General features: G+C 36.8%; 2 protein-coding genes across 2 annotated transcripts; one reads left to right on the top strand and one right to left on the bottom strand.

Moving 5' to 3' along the window:
* Positions 1-818: 818 nt before the first annotated feature.
* Positions 819-8,949, bottom strand: fkbp9 (FKBP prolyl isomerase 9). Its single transcript, XM_084423982.1, has 10 exons — positions 8,488-8,949; positions 7,404-7,549; positions 5,922-6,111; positions 4,329-4,474; positions 4,051-4,240; positions 3,831-3,976; positions 3,022-3,208; positions 2,765-2,910; positions 1,374-1,537; positions 819-1,275 (listed from the first exon to the last, which is right to left on the bottom strand). The coding sequence occupies exons 1-10, from the start codon at positions 8,688-8,690 to the stop codon at positions 1,099-1,101; spliced, it is 1,695 nt and encodes a 564-aa protein (XP_084280108.1). The 5' UTR covers positions 8,691-8,949; the 3' UTR covers positions 819-1,098.
* An 802-nt stretch (positions 8,950-9,751) lies between these two features.
* crtap (cartilage associated protein) lies at positions 9,752-15,432 on the top strand. The gene is made up of 7 exons (XM_084423997.1): positions 9,752-10,299; positions 10,860-11,009; positions 12,006-12,177; positions 12,252-12,380; positions 14,033-14,178; positions 14,266-14,349; positions 15,193-15,432. Exons 1-7 carry the CDS (start codon positions 9,841-9,843, stop codon positions 15,241-15,243), a joined length of 1,191 nt encoding a protein of 396 aa, XP_084280123.1. The 5' UTR covers positions 9,752-9,840; the 3' UTR covers positions 15,244-15,432.
* Positions 15,433-16,455: the final 1,023 nt, after the last annotated feature.

The raw sequence follows: 16,455 nt of genomic DNA, 5'->3' as shown, positions 1-16,455 counted from the left end.
CTGGTATTTATGGAAGTGATTCCTCAATTTGGGGCACATTGGACTACTTGAAATCAATGTTCAACTAGAGTTTTGTTTAATGTGTGACGTGTGGAATGTATGTGATAATAATGATGTGATGGTAATGACATTTCTCACTTTTTGGAGAAAAACCCGTACACAACTAGGACTTTCTAACACATCAAGTTATAGCTAGCAGTTAATTCACTTTGAGCTTATAAAAATATCAAGAAATGGTTTGGTTCTGAATGCTTGACATGAAAAATGTAAATACAACGGTTTCCAAGTTTCCGAACAATTTAGTAATGCTTTTTCCTTCTTCTTTTTTTCATTCTTGGGGACAGAAAAGGTCCATTTGTTTTCACGTTGTACTCATGTCTTTTTCTGTCAGTTCCGGTTTGGAGTCTCTATCTGCCCACACCTACTAAACACACACTGACACACGTTCAGAGGATTACAAAAACACCGGGCAGACGCAGACACTTAGACGCTCGTGTTATTCTCAGGCATTGTTCATTGAGTCGTGTGGCGACTGTTTTAGTGCTATTTCTATTTGCTAAGGCTGAAGGAACATTATCAGGAACATATCAGAATGAACATGATCAACCATGAAGAAAACATTCAAAGTTCAAAAGCTTGCAAATATTATGCCTCAGATAACACACATATTGCATTTTAACATGTCAGTCCACAAGCTAAAACCCTAAATTATGTAACAAATGTTATTTTGAAGCTGCTCACCTTTTACCTGACTTCTGCTGGTCACTTATGAAAAGCAATAGTTCTCAAGCTGTAATAAAATAGTACTTTAAGTAACATTTTGGGGGTTGGAATGTGTTTATTAAAGGGATTTTTTTTACAAAGCAATGTTTTGCACAATTGTATCACTCAAGACTCTTACAAACATTCAAAGACATGTACAAAAATCATATATAAACACAATTATGCACACTCATACATGCACACACCTCTCAAACAAACATCTTAAGTCATCAACAGTGACACCTCACTGGCAAACCCAGTCTCTTTATACCCCGCCCACTTATTATAATATTAAACCACACAACCAATCACAACCCTGTATCCCTGAGTCCAGCCTCATAACTCATCATGAGTGACTTCATCTGCCTTGAGTTTAAACTCATCCTCTGTGATTCGTCCATCCTTGTTGCGGTCCTGGTTATCGTACATGTTCTCTATGATGCGTTTCGTTTCAAAACCTGGCGCAAGACGACCTTTGCCCTCTTCTACCTGCAGGAGGATGTAATCTGAAAACTGTACGGAAGGGACAGACAATAATAAAATTAACTTAATTAACATTTTGCAGATGTATTGGTGATACACAGCCAAACACACAGTCAAAAGCTGTATACCTCAGTGGAGTCCACTTGAGCGTCCTTGTTCTTGTCCATCTCACTGAAAAGATCAGGAGAGACTTCGCTGTTCCACACAAACATGTAGCCGTCAGGAAGACCCTCCTCCATGTCCACCATCTCAACGTCAAACACCAGCACAGCACTGCCAGGGACCTCTCCATCTGAGCAAAGAAATAGTACTTAAAGTCACTATGAAATCAAAATTTACAGTTTTTGTTTTTTTTAATGGAATATTGCAGTGATTTAACCGTGCACATCATTATTTTTTTTAATTCAAGTGTGCTCATAATCTTTAATCGAAATAACCCTCTTGCAGCATCTCTTCTCTGATGATGCGTTTACTGGAGCGATTGCAGGGCAACCTGTCACTCACATGAGATCGACCAATACCAACCCACAACCATCCAATCAATTCCCCAAGTACAAAATCAAGCCCCGCCCTACATTTTTTCTTCACTTGGATCACAATGAAGAAGAACGCATTTTCCATTTCACACCATGTTTAATATTCTATATTTAATATTCTGGGAAATATACAGGTTTGAACTGTGTTTCTACACGTTGGTATAGAGTTGCAGTTTTTAGGGACCCCGTATGTGTATCCCTCTCATCATTACATAATTAAAAAACATTAAAATAACATTAGTTGACTCACTAAATGACATCTAATGCTTTTTTGATATCAGCACATAAATCGTTTTTTAGCTGAGTAGGTTTGTAAGAATAATGTACGTTGCTTGGCTCCCTCTGGTGGGTCCATCACAAATTGCAATAAAAAAATCACGAAGCCAAAGCATTGTCCGATTCTTAAGTAAATTATTCTTAAGAGTCGGTTCTTTTTAGTGAATAAAATACATTCGGCTGCATCCAAAATCACATTCTTCCCTACTATATTGTAGGGAAAAAACAGTGTGTGACAAAAGAAGTATGTTTGAATTCACAGCACTTATAAAAAAGTACCCGGATGACCTACTACTTCCGGCGAGATTCTGAAGTGCACATACGATGGACACTTTACTATCCCATGAGGCCACAGGAGAGGATTTGTGAATGACAGTGAAGTGACGCGAGGTAGGTCACATGATAATGACAACATGACGAATGTAGTACGTCCAGATTACATTCATACTATATAGAACATACTTTTTAGCAGTCATGAAGTAACTACTTATTCAAAATAAGTACCGTACCTCCTCAAGAGAGCATATGATTTCAGACACAGCCCATGTAGTCCAATTCACACAGAAATGACTCTTATGAGTTGGCTCTTTTAATGAATCGTTCAAAAAGCTTCACAAATCTACTAATAACGGTATCAGTCGGTCAACTTCTTCACTGAGTGAATTCAGAACTCAGAATAATAATAATAATATAAATGTGTGTCTTACCAACTCCCCTCTCTCCATAGGCAAGGTGAGGTGGAATGACTAGGTTGCGCTTCTCTCCAACACACATTCCTGTTAGCCCTTGCTCCATGCCTAAAACCACCTGTCCGGACCCCAGAACCACATCATACGTCTTGCCAAAGGTGTGCCTGCATTAACACACAGACACAGAGGAACACATCAGTTTAGATAAAAACATTAATAAAAAATGTCAACTTCAAAAAACAAAATGCTATGCAAAACGTATAACTGCAACGCACGTGGAGCTGATGTTGGTGCCATCCATGAGAGTGGCGTTGTAGTGGTATTTGACAAAATCGCCACGTTTTGCAATGTAGGTGCAATTCTCCGGCTTCACACTGGTGATCACAACTGTATCAGATGGGTTGTGGAAATCAATAATGTGGACATCAAACACCAGCACAGCTGAGCCGGGGATCTTAGTTCCTGTAGGAGGGAATAGAAGAGATTCATGCAAAGGTGAATGTGTGTTGTTGTTTATTCACCTAGTCTTAAAGTGCCCGTATTATGCTATTTTAAAGGTACTTGGTTTTGTTTTGGAGGTCTCCAACACAGTAGGTTTACATGTATACAAAAAACACTTTAATTTTCTCATACTATGCATTGCAGCATCAGCTCTTTTCTCAGTGTCTAAACGGTTCGATAATGGATTCGGTCTCTCTAAACCCCGGCTTTCCGAGAGCCTGCTCTGCCCTGATTGGTCAGATGGCCCAGTCTGTTGTGATTGGTCGACCGCTTACAGTGGATGTTGGAAACGAAACACCATTACCATATCTGAATTTCAGCTCTTCCTCAGCACTTGATACACAGTGATACGAACAGTAACAATGGCGTCGGTTTTACTGTATCAGTTCGAGTCCAACTCCTTTCCTTTGGAAATGCATTAAAGTGTATTTGCTTTTGTCTGTCTTAAGGACATGTGGACAACAGTAACTCCATTTATCGAGCACTTTGATCTTTGAAACTTTGCAGACCTGTTACATTCACAAAAAGCTATATTACACACTGCATGTCCGAAAAAGCACTTTAAAGGCAGATCAACACACACCTGTGCCCTCTTCTCCATAACCCAGGTGTGGTGGGATAACAACCCTCCTGCGCTCTCCAACACACACACCCAGGAGTCCTTGGTCCATCCCTGCGATCACATAGCCTTTACCGATGTAAGTGTCATATGTGCGATTCCTTGAGTAACTGAAACATAAGCACGACTGTAAGCATAAGTGCACTGTATATCACTTTTAAATTAAAGTATCTAGGGTTTTTACCTGGAGTCAAAGAATGTGCCGTCCAGCAGGGATCCGTTATAATGATACCGCATGAAGTCTCCAACTTGACTCTTGCGCGGACAAGGATCTGGAAGGTGTTCCACCTGTACTGTGATTTCATCTTTGGGGTTATGAAGGTCCAGCAGAACCACATCAAACACCAGAGAGGCTTGAGCGGGGATGTCACTTCCTGTGAGAGGAGATAACGATGCTGTAATGCTAATTTTGCGTGGACAAAAACTGTTAGTAGTATATATTCCTAATAAAATGACTCTCACCATCCCCATTCTCTCCATAGCCAAGGAAAGGTGGAATGGTGATGATGCGTTTTTCTCCCACACACATTCCCAAAAGCCCCTGGTCCATTCCCGCAATGAGCCAGCCAATCCCCACGTAAGTGTCATAGGTGCGCATACGCGTGTGACTGCAAATGAAAGAATCAGAATTACTCATCAGGAAACAAATGACATAAATCTTTATTTTTATATTCTTGAAATGTATTACATAAAATAAGCATTAATTAGAATTAGGATGAAATGGTTTCAACCTGTTTATGTCCAAAAATGTAATATTTTTGAACATCTAAAATTATATATTTGTGATTATAAATTATTTTATATTTATTTAAAATTGTAATATATTCACATATTTAACATATATTCCTTTTATTTACATTTGTGCATTATGCAACAGTTCTGGTCCTCAAATGTGATTGGTCAAGCAGCGGTCCAAGAGTGCTATTACAGTATATATTGCTTTTGTGTGTTTTGAAGAAGGGGTTTTCTATATTTTATGATGCCACAGACCCACAAATATGATCATATGTTCATACGAGGGACCCCCATCCTAAAATTTAAAAGGCAGCTATATAGTTTCATGTATAAAGACCCAATTTATACTGAATAAAATAATATTATAAGTGTAAAATATAAAAAAAATTTGTCTTACATAATTTTTTTCTACTCACCTACTTTTTTATTATTTATATGAATCTAATATTTATTTATTTATTTAAATAAACAAATAAACCCTTTTTCAGCAGCTCTTATTGAATGTTACAGGATTACACCAATAGGTGGCGACATCGAGTGAGTCATTTGACTCTTTTACTCCACCGATTTGAATCGGTTAATGATTAAATAGGTGTGTTTGAATTGAAGAGGAGCTGCAGAACGATCAGTTTATGACATTAAAATACCGCGAGAGCGACTTGAGAGCATACGGACCCGTCTGTTCGTAACTTTAATGTCATACATTAAACATACACCGATCGGTCAGCACAGCGCCGCTTCGAGTCGAACACACCTATTTAATCATTAACCGATTCGTTCAAAAACACTGAATAATTTAGGAACATTTGCTATATAAACTGTATGTGTATGTGAAGAATTCACATTTGCCATCTGAAATTTTCTTCTAGAATGATAATTTTTATCAAGCTCGTATATTTAAGTTTAGTAATTTCACTTAAATGACATTTAATAGGTCATTTTCATTGCCATTTAAGTGAAATAACTGAATTTAAATATACAAGCTTGATAAAAATTATCATTCTAGAAGAAAATTTCAGATGGCACTTAAGAGGCTTTTGCATCTGAACTTGTCACTGGGGCTGTACCCTCAAGGGTACAATATTGTACCTTAACCTTTAAAAGAAACGGTACATATATGTACCTTTTAATGCTTTTTGACCCTCAAAACGGTACATATATGTACCTTGAGTTCCAATAATAAGCCCTATGGGGTACGTTAGTGTAGATTGTACCTTGGGGAACAGAAATGGACTCCTACTGTACCCCTATTTCTGACAGTGAACGTATATCTATTTTTTATTTGTATTGATTTATTTTTGTGAGGTCCACATGACTCACCTGGAGTCGAACAGCGTGCCATCGAGCAGAGTACCGTTGTAGTGGTACCGGATATAATCAGACACTTCCACAGTGCGGTTACAGCTCTCTGGCTTGAAGTAGGTCTTTATCTGCACCTTGTCCTCTGGGTTCCAGATGTCCAACATCAGCACATCAAAGTGAAGGATGGAATCTGCGGGGATGATGTCACCTGACAGGGCATGACAAAAAAAAAAATACTTTGAGGAATAAAATCAAACAAGCTTTGCAGCTTTGAAACCTGGCCATCCATTTAAAGCGCGACACTAAAGCAAGACAATAAATGCGTTAGTCTTTGTGTTCACTATAAAGACTTCATTATTAGTTTTCGTTTGCCAGGGTAAGTGTGCCACCCTGTGTATTGTGTAGCTTATATTTAACGGGAAGAGCTTTTGTGATGATGAGATAGTCTTACATCAGAGGAATTTCTAAAGGATCATGTGACACTGAAAACGGACTCCTGAAAATACAGCTTTGCATCACAGGAATAAATCATATACATTAGTTAATGTAAGCTAAAACTGAGAAATAAATTTTTTACAGTACTTATTCATCTTTGTTAATGTTAGTTAAGCAAAATACAGTCATTCATTGTTTGTTCATGTTAGTTCACAGTGCATTGACTAACGTTAACAAATACAAGTTTTGATTTTAATAATGTATTAGTAAATGATGAAATTAACACAAACTAAGATTGGTAGTATTGGTCATTCTTAGTTCATCTTAATGTTAACTAGTAAAACCTTATTGTAAAGTGTTACCAGTTACATTTTGAAATACAGTAGTAGCTAAAAGTGATGTCTGGAGGGATATTTGTTATATATATATTTATTTAATATATATATTTTAAATATGTTAAAAATGAGGGAAGAACAAAACACTAATCTTGGTTAACGTATTTATCTGATGAAAGGTTTTATTTTACTATGCAAAAAAAAAAATTATATTAATATTAATATTATTAATATTTAGTTGTTTCTCTTGTTTTGCATGTGTTCATAATTTCTTTGTATGACAGCCTGGCCAAAAATTATGTCCCCTCAATTTGGCCTGTTTCATTGTGTTATAAAAAAATTAAATAAAACTCTGGTAAATGTGCAGTTAATTGTACACATCTGTTTGTGTTTCATGCAGCTGGATTGGGCAGACATGCACACACCATATCCACAACTAGTTCTGACAAGCGCACATAGTTCAACATTCCTCTTCGGATCACTTCCCTTGGGAATTCACCCCCCCATCCGTTCACCTTCCCCCCTTTCTCTCTCTCCACCCGAGATCTCATGCTCCCGTGACTCAGCAGGAGTGCAGGAGAATCATGGGAATTGTAGGTCTCTGTAAGTTTGTGCCTATTCACATGCAAATGTGCTGATGGCATCTACACCGACAGACATCTAAATGACAAATAACTGCATTCACGCATCAAGTGGTCAACAGAGAACTGTGATTTTAAAGTGTGTTTACCATAGCCGTCCTTTCCGTAGGCAAGCTGGGGAGGGATTTTGATCATCCATCGTTCATTTACACACATGCCCACTAAAGCTTTGTCCATCCCAGCGATCAGCTTCTTCTGGCCAACAAACACATTATAGCTGGTGCCACGGTCATAACTGCAAACACACACATAAACAAACATGTATTATATACCACAAAAAGACTTTTCTTTCTTTCTCAGTAAAAACATCCTTAGAGTCTGGATATCTGGATAAGTGCTGAGTAATATTAATTAACTACATGTATTTACTATAGAGTTACGGTAAGGGTTTGGTTTAGGGTTAGTTACTTGTAATTATGCATAATTTACTGTTATTACTATAGTAGTAACGTAACTATGTCACCTTAAAATAAAGTGTTATAGAATTTATATTTCTTGATCAGTTGGCAAATTTTATTTTATTGCATTGAATGTATATCCAACACATGAGGTTTATGCTTAAAACAATATTTTTAATTTTACTATTTGCCATTGGGCTAACAATAAACTTACTTTAAGATATATTCTCTAAAAAGTCTTATCTCACAGAACAGTTTGTTTACACTTTTCATGTATATATAATTTAAGTTGAAATGACTTAAACATCCAAGTTGATTGCACTTAAAAAATGTAAGGCAACAGCTTCTTTCTTTTTTTTACAGTATATATATATATATATATATATATTGTATATACACATACTATATATAACTTTATTTACACTTTTCATGTAAATGTACCTTTAAAAGGATGTAAATGATCTTGCTCGTAATCCATTCATTCGTTCACTCACTCATTCATTCACTCACTCACTTACACATTCCTTCCTTGGCTCACTCAGACACGTATTCATTCTATAGACTATTGCAATTTGCAAATGTATACTTTTCTTAAATCAATTGTAAAAGTTTAGGATGTGCTTTGCAGAAGTAAATGTTCACTATGGTAGGCCTGTGTGAATCACACACATCTGCTCTGCCTGCGTGGCTTATAGTAAACCTACAAACGCAAATGGCTTCAGGCCAGGTGAGAAGATGAAGAACAATGGAGGGCAAACATGCATTTTGCACTAACCTGGAGTCAAACTTCTTTCCATCAGGGAACATGCCGATGTAATGATAACGAACAAAGTCTCCTGACTTGACCAGGCGGTCACAGCGTTCCGGAGTGAACGTCTTCTCTATTACGATGTCATCTAACGGTACCGGCGGCGGGTTGCACGCCACGAACGTAACTAGGACAGCCAGGAGAATCATTTGCACCGTTAATCGTATCATCTTCCGTTGTTTTTTGCTAAGGACTGGTTTGCTGCGTTCGCGCGCTGCAGCAGAGTCTCCTCGATACCTCTCGCGCACTGTAGATGAAACGGGGAGTGTGTAGACGTGGTGGACGGATCCTCAAACTCACTCTAACTTCTTCTTCTTTTGCCCCCGGTGTCACTTTACATGGAGAACGCGCAGGAAAGGGCTCCGTTTTGCAGGGAAAAGCGGAAACGCAGGCCTGGAGGCTGGAATGTTTTCTACGTGGCACAGAGATGGGCGGCTCGCGCTTTAAGAGACTGTAATTATTGAAGGACCATAATGCAGCGCAACAGGCGTTTCAGATCAGATTCTCACATCCCCCCTTATTACTGTGAAGCAGTTTTTTTGATAAATGTAACGTTATAAAATATCAGGAACAACATAAAATTAATCGTTTCACTTTAAGAAGTTTAATTTGAAGTTTTTCCCCCACTTGGTTAACCTATTAAATCCCAACCAAGCACATTTTTTTCCCAAAAATAACCGGGCACATAATGTGTACAGAGCAATGAAACAAACTGCTTTTTTTTCTTTTTCTTTTTTTTTTACAAAAGTTAGTGAAATGACGTTCACTAACCATATATATGGCCTAGTTGCTCAATAAGACCAATAGAAAGTTGCAAACAACGTGTGTGTGTGTGGTCCTAGTAACCCCTTATGGTAATAAAATGTCTGAAATCCTTGTCCCTGTGGGGAAATGTTTCGGTCCCCATGAGGAAAACTGCATTTAAAAATGTAAAAATGCAGAAAGTTTTTTTGTGATAGGTAGGTTTAGTGTAAGGGGAGAGAATATACAGTTTGTACAGTATAACAAACAATCATTATGTCTATGGAAAGTCCACATAAAACATTGTGTGTGTGTGTGAGGGTGTGTGGCTATTTACAGCAGGCAGCAAGACAGTATGTGAACTATGTGTAAAATAAACTCTTTTAGACCCTAAAGTAAATATTGGCCACAGGTGTTACCGAAGGGTTTAGATGAATAAATATTTGTTAGTAAATCACTGTAGTGTGTTTTTAGCTGCATGGGGGAAGGGAGCGCGCTGACGGATTTTGGGGACGTGGAGAGTCTGCGGGCGGGTCTTGTTCTCTCCCTCTGTGTACTTTAGGATTCCCATACGGGACCATGGCCTCCTCATCGCACTGCCTGAGGCTCGCATTTCTTTTATTCTGCTTTTCTTTTTGCGTTCTTGCGCAGTATGAGAAATATAACTTTCGCAGTTTCCCACGGCACGAGCTCATGCCCTTGGACTCCGCGTACCGACACGCTTTAGACCAGTACAGTGAGGAGAAGTGGCCCGAGAGCGTGGAGTTTCTGGAGGTGAGTCTCCGGTTGTACCGACTGCTCAGGGACAGCGAGGCCTTCTGTAACCTGAACTGCAGCACGGTACGACTCGACGACGAGACCCGCTTCAGCGACTTCCCCGAGCTCCACGCGTTCGGTAACGTGATGAGGCGAGCGCAGTGTCTGAAGCGATGCAAACAGGGGTTACCTGCCTTCAGACAGACGCTCCCCAGCAGAGAAACCATCGAGGAGTTTGAGAAACGGGAACCTTACAAGTACCTGCAGTTTGCTTACTTCAAAGTAAGCCATTAACATTCACTCGTTGCATTTGTATTCATGAACAATGCGAGAATGAGGTTATAAGTTGGTGCTTTGTAGTACCATATAGTATAAAATAATAGGACTGTAACGTTAGAGAATGTCACCATGGTATTTACAGTGGTATTTAAAACATGGTAGTAGGCTACCATGGTATTTTTTGTAGTTTCTTAGTTGTGTAGGTATATCAAATGGTAATACCACACTGAATTATGTAACGTACCATACTAGTATATCAAAATACATGGCATTTCAAAGTACTTCAAAGAATATTACCATGGGACATGAGCAAATATCCATGAAATTACCATGATACCAAGTGCATAAACATGGTATTACCATTGTATTTATTATACTTTTTTGTTGTGTATATGGTATAACATAGTAATACCGTGGTACTAAATGTTTACCTTATGTACCATGGTCAATTTTCAAAGTGCATGGTATTCCAAAGTACTTAAAGGAATAGTAGGCGTATTTATTAATAGTACTATGGTCTATTTACTATGTCTGACAAAATGTATTATTATAAATTATTCCAGAGTGAAAATTTGGCCAAAGCTGTGTCTGCAGCGCACACGTTCCTGCTAAAGCATCCTGATGACGAGATGATGCAGAGGAACATGAACTATTACAAGAGCTTACCTGGAGCAGAGGAACATATGAAAGACCTGGAGACCAAATCATATGAGGTGAGACTGAGACCCCACATATAAAACAGCGATCAAGTCCTCATATTAAAGTCGGCATGAAACAGAAGTTGCGATAGTCTTTTCTATTGTGACGTGTATATCTGAGTGAAATGGCTTGTCGAACAAGAACAAATGTAGGGCGGGACTTGATTTTGTCCATGGGGAGTTGATTGGATGGTTGTGGGTTGCTATTGGTCGATCTCATATGAGTGACAGGTTGCCTCGCCCTCGCGCCAGTAAACACATCATCAGAGAAGAGATGTTGCTGCAAGAGGAAGGGGAAGTTATTGTATTTAAACATTATAAGGAACATTATTTTAAAAATAAATAATGATGAGCACAGATAAATCATTTATAATAAATACTGCAATACTCCATAAAATAACAAGAATTGTCCAATTTGATTTCATGGTGACTTTAGTCCACTTGTTGATGCAGGTGCCATTAAAGAAAAATGGCATTAAACCAAATACTAAGAAATACAAAAATTCAAGTTAATTTTCAAATTCAACTTTTCATTCAAATATGCTGATAATATCATTTATAATGGGGAAAATGCATTAGCTTAGAAATATGCAAAACCAAAGAACTCTAGGGTCAGTAAGATTAATTAATACTGTACTTTTATTCAGTTTTACTTCACTGAAAAATCCTGAAAAAAATGTATTATGGTTTCCACACAAATATTAAGCCGCACAAGTTTTCATCATTGATATTAATAATAATAATAAATGTTTCCTGAGCAGCAAATCATCATATTCGAATGATCTCTGAAGGATCATGTGACACTGAAGACTGGAGTAATGATTTAAAACTGTACATTTAAAAATATCACCAACCCCATTCTTTTAAACAGTAAAATGCATATCTATAAAAATGTAATATATGTCTACATATGTGCAATCCAAGCTCAGGGAAATGCACGCAATTGTGATACGCCTGTTGAAGTGTTGTAGTTTACAGTTGCACTCATGCTTCACGGTTCTTCTCCTCCAGTCTCTGTTCATTCGGGCCGTGCGGGCGTATAACGGAGATAACTTCAGATCATCCGTGTCAGATATGGAGTTGGCAATGAGAGACTTCTTCAAGGTGTATGACGAGTGCATCGCAGCGTCAGAGGGATCCAGACAGATCAGAGACTTTAAAGACTTTTACCCGTCCATCGCAGGTTGGCTCTCGTCCTCTCTGCCCTTGCCATCCTTCAGCTGAAACGCTTCAACATGCCTGTTTCTCTTCCTGTAGATCATTACACTGAGGTTCTGGAGAGGAAGGTTCGCTGTGAGAGCGAGCTCACGCCGGTCGTTGGTGGATTTGTTGTTGAGAAATTTGTGGCAACCATGTACCACTATCTCCAGTTTGCTTATTATAAACGTAAGTCTGGAAAGTTCTCGATTTAAACTACAGTGCTATGCATAAGTTTAGACACCCATGCTAAAGTTGACTAAAAAGAGGAATAAAAAATCATCTTTTGGAAATTGAACTTAATGCCTTCATTAAAAAAATTAGGAAAAATCCAACCTTTAAGGACACCAATTTTCTTTGTGAATGAATAATGTATCGTAAATAAATAAATGTTCTTCCTTAAAATACAGGGTGCATAAGTGAGTACACCCCTATGTTAAATTCCCATAGAGGCAGGCAGATTTTTATTTTTAAAGGCCAGTTACTTCATGGATCCAGGATACTATGCATCCTGATAAAGTTCCCTAGCCTTCACCATACCTAGAGATTGGCATGGAGTACTTTCCATAAGATCATCTCTCAATGCAAATCAAACCAGCTATTAGGCTAACTGAAATAAAACCATGCCAATCTCTAGGTATGGTGAAGGCTATGTGATGATGTGGGGCTATTTTAATTCCAAAGGCCAAGGGAACTTTATCAGGATGCATAGTATCCTGGATCCATGAAGTAACTGGCCTTTAAAAATGAAATGAATAAGAATTTAACATAGGGGTGTCCAGACTTATGCACCTTGTATTTTAAGGAAGAACATTTATTTATTTACGATACATTATTCATTCACAAAGAAAATTGGTGTCCTTAAAGGCTGGATTTTTCCAAATTTTTTTAATTAAGGCATCAAGTTCAATTTCCAAAAATGATTTTTTATTCCTCTTTTTAGTCAACTTTAGCATGGGTGTCTAAACTTATGCATAGCACTGTACATATGTGTGGCATCTCTCAGGAGTTAGTAAGCAGCAGTAAAGCACAAACTTCATCTGTCTTGGTTACTCACACACACTACTCCTCCCATTACACAAAACTTCAAAATAGTAGTCACAGTATAATTCACTCATGAACACACATGAATGTGAAAAACTGACATATGAAACACATTCTACCTTTCGGTAAGAATATTCAATGTTTTTAATGAAAGATGTCTCTAATGCTCACCAAGACTGCATTTATTTGATCAAAAACATACAGTGAAACAGTAATATTGTGAAATATAATTACAGATATTATATTTTGGCAACACAATAAGCTTTTATTTTGTTAACACTAGTTATCATGAACTAACAATAAAAATTTTTTTACAGCATTTATTAATCATAGCTAATGTTAATTTCAACATTTTTAAGATCAAACGTTGTATCTGTTGACATTTTTTAATGCACTGTGAACTAACATGAACATTTTATTCCTGTGATCAAAACTGGATTTTCAGCATCATTACTCATATACTTTTACAGCATCATTATTCAGAAATCATTCTAATATGAAGATTTGCTGCTCAAGAAACATTTCTGATTATTATCAATGTTGAAAACAGTTGTGCTGCTTTTTTTTAGGATTCTTTGATGAATGGAAAGTTATTTTAAAAGCATTTATTTTAAAATATATATTTTTTGTAACATTACAAATGGATTATAAATGGATTTACTATCACTTTTGATCAACGAAATGCATTCTTGCTGAATATAAGGTTTAGTTTTCTTTTTATAAAACCTTACTGACCCCAAACTTTTGATAGACAGTCAGTGTGTATATAAATGTTTCTCTCCTTCATTCTCCTTCAGTGAATGATCTGAAGAACGCTGTACCGTGTGTGGCCAGCTATATGCTCTTTGACCCCAGTGATGAGGTGATGAAGAGTAATGTGGAGTATTATCGTTACCACAGAGAGAAATTTGGCCTCAGTGATGAGGACTTCTTTCCTAGAGTGGTAGGTGTCTCACATCATGAGAAACAATGAATAAAACTTAACTTTTAATGTATGAAGTTGTAGTGATAATGCACACTCACGTGACAGGAAGCAGTTCGGTACCACAATCAGACGACGCTTCAGATGCAGATGCTGGAGTTCGCCAAACAGAAGTTCCTGCCGGATGATGAGGTGAGAGCTCAGAGTATTTGGTTGGCTTATTAAATATTAATAGTTCTGACTGCATATATTGCTAGTTTTGTCCACTTGGGTGCGCACTGTGCTCACTGATTCACCCAGAGCAGCGGCACTCCGCCCTCTAGTGGCCGATCAAAAGTCTTTAAATGCTTATCAGTGTAATTTTAGCACCATTGAGATACTATTGTTTTTTAATACTTGCAATTATTTTTTTCTCGTTTTCATTTTAATTTTATTTAAATTTTTAGGAATTTTGTTGCGTATTTTTGGCATTTTTATTAGTTACTTTTAATGTTTTTATTCATTTTTATTTCTTAGCTATTTTAGTACATCAAGTCAAAACTAAATTAAAATGAGAAATGGTGCTTTAGCAATTAGCTAAAAAAAAAAGAAAGTTTAAAGCCTTTATATATATAATGCTTATAAAAGTATTTTAATGCATTAATTATGCCTTGTAATCCACCTTATAATGCATCGTATGGTCTCATGAATAATTGTAACCACATTATAATAATTATTTATTGTTATGAAAGTAACACTTTAGAAAGTATACTTTATATATATACTTTAGAAAGTATAATGCATTAAAACACAGGACAAACAACCAATTTCAGAAGTAACAATGAATCTGCAAATATTATAATGCATTTTAACTTTGGTTACAATTATTTATGAAAAGAATAATCATGAATACACATAATATGAAAGTTTTAATTAAAGTGTTAACATTTATTTTATTTCAAGTAACTGTTTATGGCTTTAATAACTAGTGCAGTTATAAAATAAACACTATTCTCTCGCTCTAACTCTTCCTCCAACCATTTGCTTTTCTTTCAGGATGAAGTCTTAGAGTTTCTTGATGAATTTCTTGATTCTGAGGATAACTAAAAGATAAAAGAAAAAAAGGCCATAAAGGTATTCTCAATCCTGTATCATTTTGGTCCTTGTATTTATTTAGGGGTTGGTGATTGGAAGTGAATTTTGTTTTACTGTACTCTGTACTAAAATATGTACTTATATATAACATGTAAGTACAGATTTTACACATGCACCACAAGATAATAAATCTGAATCTCAGTCCTTGTCAACTTACTGTATCTAAGAGAAAGCAATGTTGTGTTTTTATTTTGTTGGTTGGTTGGATTGTTTTAATAAAGATTGTTTTATATTGATCTGATCCAGTTGGAATACCGTGTTTAGGGAAGATGTCCATGTAGACTTGAGCCACAAGAACCAGTTAAACACTGAAAATGTTGTATTTTTTCGTAATAAATAATGTGGAAAAAAATGCTTACAGTCGAAAACTTTTGTAATGCCTTGGAATAATGGTTAAATTTATCAATCATTTTCTATATCTATATAGTTTTCCAGGAACACTATAACTTTTCGCCCTCTAGTGTTTAAAAAAAAAAAAACTGCATGCATTTTGCAGAAGAACATTGTTTTGGTTGTGCGGATGAATATGGTTATCCTTCTGCTTGTAAAATATTCACTATATAGAGATATAACCAGTTCAGATGGAAAGGATCTCAAGCTGACTAACTTTAAGATCTTGAGCTTAGCAATTTTTTTGGTTATGCCAAGCCTCACACAATCTGTACCAAATGTTACCACTCATATGTAGTTGATATCTTCACTTATACGCAAAATATGTGTAAAATGGTGCTGTGTAAAAGAAATCAAACAAACTTGTCTGTTTTGAAAGGCTGAGCCAGTAATGCCTTCCCTTAAAGGAGAACTCCGGTCAATTTTAACATTGAGCTCATTTTTTTGTAAATTTGGAGTGCTGTCAATACAGAGAACAACGACAAAAATCTGTGTTGCCTACACTGTGTTATCCTCTTTTTAAAATTTGCACCCTGTTGACTTCAATGGGGCAAGTTTTAAACCTGCTTTTAGCCTCTTAACATCCTTGATGTGTCATTACAAGTGCACAGCCATGTGAGTGATTCCTTCAGAGTGATCGCGGGTGAATCTGACTGCAGTAGATGTGAAAGATATTAATAAAAACGATATTATTTCAGCCAGCGCACATACCTGTATTTACATCCTGTTTTCGGTCGAAGCCCATAGTAATCGATTGTCGAGTTCACACGCATA

This window comes from Rutilus rutilus (assembly GCF_951802725.1).
Source record: "Rutilus rutilus genome assembly, chromosome: 11".
Lineage (NCBI taxonomy): Eukaryota > Metazoa > Chordata > Actinopteri > Cypriniformes > Leuciscidae > Rutilus > Rutilus rutilus.
The sequence above is the reverse complement of the archived record's forward strand: the minus strand, read 5'-3'. Positions and strand labels throughout refer to the sequence as shown.

Excerpts from the sequence above, each read along its gene's own strand:
- fkbp9 (XM_084423982.1), bottom strand. The coding sequence starts at position 8,690 with ATGATACGATTAACGGTGCAAATGATTCTCCTGGCTGTCCTAGTTACG. Across the intron at positions 3,977-4,050 it reads GGCACATTCTTTGACTCCAG|TTACTCAAGGAATCGCACAT; the intron begins GTAAAAACCCTA and ends CTTATGTTTCAG. Across the intron at positions 1,538-2,764 it reads CTATGGAGAGAGGGGAGTTG|ATGGAGAGGTCCCTGGCAGT; the intron begins GTAAGACACACA and ends TTCTTTGCTCAG.
- crtap (XM_084423997.1), top strand. The coding sequence starts at position 9,841 with ATGGCCTCCTCATCGCACTGCCTGAGGCTCGCATTTCTTTTATTCTGC. Across the intron at positions 12,381-14,032 it reads CCAGTTTGCTTATTATAAAC|TGAATGATCTGAAGAACGCT; the intron begins GTAAGTCTGGAA and ends ATTCTCCTTCAG. Across the intron at positions 14,350-15,192 it reads AGTTCCTGCCGGATGATGAG|GATGAAGTCTTAGAGTTTCT; the intron begins GTGAGAGCTCAG and ends CTTTTCTTTCAG.